The sequence below is a fragment of the Papaver somniferum genome, chromosome 7 (genome assembly GCF_003573695.1).
Source record: "Papaver somniferum cultivar HN1 chromosome 7, ASM357369v1, whole genome shotgun sequence".
In the NCBI taxonomy this organism is placed as follows: domain Eukaryota; kingdom Viridiplantae; phylum Streptophyta; class Magnoliopsida; order Ranunculales; family Papaveraceae; genus Papaver; species Papaver somniferum.
This window is the reverse complement of record NC_039364.1, coordinates 267,201,094-267,205,818: the sequence shown is the minus strand read 5'-3', so window position 1 is coordinate 267,205,818 and position 4,725 is coordinate 267,201,094. Positions and strand designations below refer to the sequence as shown.

The following is a 4,725-nucleotide window of genomic DNA, read 5'->3' as shown; positions in this document are numbered from 1 at the left end:
ACAAGTAAAAGGATAAACCAAGTTTTATCCATCCAAAAGTTTATCCATGATATAACTTAACACAAGGTTGGCTTATCTTGTAGATGTAATTGGACGATTGCACTCCATATCTAACGTCGTTGTCAAGCAAGTTGAGGAACGTGGTGAGACGAAAGAAGTCAACATGCGAGAGATTTACATCGCCGATGAAAGGTATTACTATTTTCATTTCAAACTAATCATGCGAGAGATTATAAGAAAAAAGAACTAACACTTAGTATTATCTATATTAGGGGAGAAACGATGAAGATAACTATATGGGGTGAATTAGCGACTACTATTGAGGATGGAATGCTAGATAGTAACCAAAATGTCGCAGTGGTCATAATAATCACTGGAACATTTGTGAAAGAGCGCATGGGTAAAAAATGCATCCAATGTTTATATAAACAAAAAATCAAAGCCACTGCTCTAATTTATTTGTTATTATTTCAGGTTTCATTAGTATTTCCACCACACAAGCATCACGAATATTTGTGAATTTGGATAATGAACAAGTTCAGGAATTTAGAATGCGGTAAGGAAAATATACAATATACTATTAAATTAATCCATGCTACTGTTTACACAGACTTGGAAAAGAAACTGAAGAGATAGAAGAGATACACCTTGAACAAGAGAAAGATCCTTTTGAAGACAAAATTACCCTATATGAAGCCAGTCAAATGCTGCTAGACTATGAAAATAAGGTATAGACAAATACATTAACCTTATTAATTCAATATATACATTGACCTATATTGATTCCTATTTGGTATAGAACAAGGAGTTTTTTTGTGAAGCATCCATTGTCCGATTCAACGAGGGAAAGGGTTGGTACTACATTGCTTGCAAAAAATGCAAAAAACAAGTGCAAAACAACGATGGAAAGATTTCTTGCCCCAAATGCATAAAGACCTTTGATGGAAAAGTACTGCCATGGTAAGGGAATAATATAAGCCATGTCAATTAAACGATAAAGAATAAAACCTGACCTAATTAATGTTATTCATTGAAACAGGTACTGGATCACAGTAAGGATCAAGGATAACACAGTATATGCGGATTTAACAATTTTCGGATTTAATGTAGAGAAAATGTTGAAATATACTGCAGCTGAACATGTCGACTACGCTGAGCGTTGCGAGAAGGTAAGAGACTAAATTTCTCTTAAGATTAATACATTGTATTTCCAAAAACAATAAATATACACACCTGAAATGTTACACAATTTGTAGCTAGAAGAACCAGACAAAGCTACACAGGTGTTTGATAAGCTGATTGGAGAAAAGTTCGGATTTAAGCTAAAGATAACCGAAGAAAACATCCAGAAACAGTCCGACGATTATACAGTTTTGAAAGTTCATACTATTGTTAAAAAAAAGAAGACCGCCAGTGACCAATTGGGTCCGAAAACACCACAAAAAGAAAAACAACAGAAGATCATGCTTTTAGAGAATGAAAAACATCAAAAAAGAAATAAGCTAAGGCGTATGGTAGATTCAGAAGATGATAAGGATGAAAAAGAAGATGAAAGTGATGAAAATACTATGGTGAAAAAAAAGAAGATCACCAATGAGCAAAAAAGAAAAAGGCTAAGACATATGCTTTTAGAAGATGATGAGGATACTCAAGAAAATAATGAAATGGCAGTTGATCTGGATGAAGAAGAAGATGGAGATAATGAAGATGATAAAAATATTTGAAAAAAGTCGGTGCCTATGATTCTCTCTCAGTGATTTGGGTAGATTTACTTATTATTAGTTTCATTCTGAGTTTTGTTTTCTTAGTCATTTTGGTAGTTTGATTCTTAGTAATTCTTTCTTAATTGATTTCAGTAAAATTACTTTCCTATTTATTTGGATATTTTTCCTACTCACCACGTCTTTCTTAACTGTAGCCTTGCTCATTTTTTTGACCTTTTTGGTATTTTGATTTCTATTACCTTATTCATTTCTTCTATGGTTGTTAGGTTGTTTTTAGCCTTGAACATGAATAGGTTAGACGAAGAACTCCTTTATGGGGCAAGAGGTGTTTTACTATTTATTTTATTTTTTGAAAAGAGATATCTTGCGTGGTTAGTTTCTATGATATATCTAAGATTGGACTGACAAGTTTCTTACGGGGGAAAAGTATGATTGCTTTACAGTCCAAATAAGAAATCATCATTCAACACTTGACAGTAAGCAAGTTCTTAGTTTATCTTTCATACACGCTTGTGAATGGGTTTATCATAGTTTCTACAGCGAAAACTTGGAAGATAAAGTTGTTGTAATTACTGGTTCTTCATCTGGAATTGGAGAGGTAATAATCACTCTTTTTTCATTCAACTCTAGATTTTTGACAGCAGCAATGGGGTACTTATACATTGAATTCGTTTAATTCTAATACAGCTGCCTAATGAAATATAGATCACTGGAGCAACTTATACTGAAATTAGATAATGGTGTCTAGAATGAACTCCCTTATTGTGCATTATAAAATTAGATATAATATAGGGCATACAATTGACTTAATCAATGATTCAATTTTTAATCAGACCTAAATCTTTTCAAATATTTCTTTTACTTATTTCATGGTTGGTTCTTTGCTATTACCTCAGTTTCTGGATCAACTTCCTTCTTGGGAGTTTAAGAATGACTATCTGGATAACAATGTAGTGTTGGTACTTTTTTCTCTGAGCGACTCCCTTCATACAAAAATCATGTATTCAAAGACTTTAAGAATGACTAGTCCTTTACTTCTACAGACACTGTAAATTCGCACAAATTCATTTTATCCATGAACTGTCTTTCAGGTTTCATTTGCTAAACTGATTCTTTTATATTTATTCATAGAATATTATCTTTTGTCATTTGGTTTTCTCAAACTATTTGTTTATTTATAGGTGGATGGGTTTCATGAAACCATTAGTGGAAAACTAAGATGCATGCATCTCAAATGTTTTAAACCAAAAATCACCTTTGATCTAATCAAAAAGTAAGCACGTAGCATGGGCCCGTGCAGAGCACGGGCGTGCCACCTAGTAATCTATTATACTAATAGATTGAGCTCAAAAAATATTATCTTGTCTTGGGCCAATTTATTCTCTTGTTCCTCTTGTTTGTTCCAACGCGGGGCTTACGCGGCAAGTATGCTTTTTCTTATTCAACATATACGTTGAATGGGGGTATTCATTACCATTTTGAACTGGCTCACTGCTTAGAGCAAAGGGCTATGGAATGAGTGTTTTTAACACGGGAAAAATACGGTTTAGTCCAAAATCCCATCCAAATATACTAGTTAGTCTACACCCATTCAACTAGGTACAAATTAGTCTTTTATTTATTTGAAATATGGAAAGTACACTAATAATCCTTAATATTTATAATTTAGTCCAAATATTTTCAGTTTATTCCATAGTGACTTATGATGACGTCACCGATTTTAAATAATATAAAAATAATTTTAAAATGTTTTATCCTTCGAACCGCTCATCCAAAATTCACAAACTTTATATATTCGGAAAGCTCTTTCCGAGAGCTACAAAAGGAGTACCCATATGACCATATAATTTTCATTTTTTAAAAAATCTTAGTTTACATTGGTGTACAAACACTACAAAAATCCAAAGACAAGACAAGGTGAGCCAGTTTGTACACCACGTACAATTTTCCGCCTAAGCATCACTAAGGAACATGTTATTAAAATCTAACACATAGAAAGTACCTAAACACATAGTAAGTATGCTACTCAAATCCAGAAAAGCGTCTATCTACAGAACTTGTCCATTGTTCTTCTCCACTTTCTTAAGCTCCCTTGAAAAGTACCTAAACACATAGCAAGCATGATATTAGAATCACCTCATGATATCGAAAAACAACAACTTATGGTTTCATCAGGAATTAGTTTTTTTTTATTTTTGAGAGAGCACAATGATGTATAATTATGTACACACCTACAAAAATTCAACATCCATACCCACAAAACATACCATATATTACAATGGTGTGTAACTATGTACACATAAATAAATTCAACTAATCCAACATCCATTCACACAAAACTGGTCATATATAATACCGAGATTGTACAATGGTGTACACGCCTACAAAAATCAACAAATCCAACGTACATACCACAAAAAATGCCATAAAATCATGAGAGAGCATAATGGTGTACAACAATATATAGGCTTACAAAAATCCATCATCTATACTCAGAAAACATGCATATAGTGTTGAGATAGCACAGTGGTGTACAACTATGTACAAATCTATAAAAAATTTAATACAATGAAACATTCATACCCACAAACAACTCATATATATATTGTTGAGATTGTACAATGGTGTAAAACTATGTACACACCGGCAAAAACCCAAAAAACCCCAACAAACATACCAAAAAAATCCATAAAATAATGAGAGAGTATAATGGTGTACAACTATGTACACACCTACGAAAATTCCAACACCCGTACACATTAGTGCTTTCCCTAATTTTTGGGTTGTATACATAAAATATAAGTGCACTTTATGTACACGCCACTTAGCCCTTTGATGCTTATAATTCCCTATATTTTACTACCTAACTACAACTTGGGGTGATAATACCCGACATTAGAATAATTCTATGTTTGTTGTGTATAGACAAGTCTAAATGAAAATACTAGTTTATTAGATTTCAGGTTCATAATCAATGCATAAATGAAGTGCATAACTTACA

At 32.7% G+C, this 4,725-nt stretch overlaps 1 protein-coding gene across 1 annotated transcript; it reads left to right on the top strand.

Annotated features, from left to right (window-relative positions):
• Positions 1–282: 282 nt before the first annotated feature.
• Positions 283–2,429, top strand: LOC113296560. Its single transcript, XM_026544859.1, has 9 exons — positions 283–400; positions 475–556; positions 611–728; positions 800–960; positions 1,040–1,169; positions 1,257–1,554; positions 2,002–2,095; positions 2,256–2,322; positions 2,412–2,429. The coding sequence occupies exons 1-9, from the start codon at positions 283–285 to the stop codon at positions 2,427–2,429; spliced, it is 1,086 nt and encodes a 361-aa protein (XP_026400644.1).
• Positions 2,430–4,725: the final 2,296 nt, after the last annotated feature.

What these genes read in the sequence shown, in the direction of transcription:
- LOC113296560 (XM_026544859.1), top strand. Translation starts at nt 283, where the DNA reads ATGAAGATAACTATATGGGGTGAATTAGCGACTACTATTGAGGATGGA. An exon ending in TGCTAGACTATGAAAATAAG is followed by an intron (nt 729 to 799) that starts GTATAGACAAAT and finishes TATTTGGTATAG; the next exon opens with AACAAGGAGTTTTTTTGTGA. An exon ending in GAAAAGAGATATCTTGCGTG is followed by an intron (nt 2,096 to 2,255) that starts GTTAGTTTCTAT and finishes GGTTTATCATAG; the next exon opens with TTTCTACAGCGAAAACTTGG.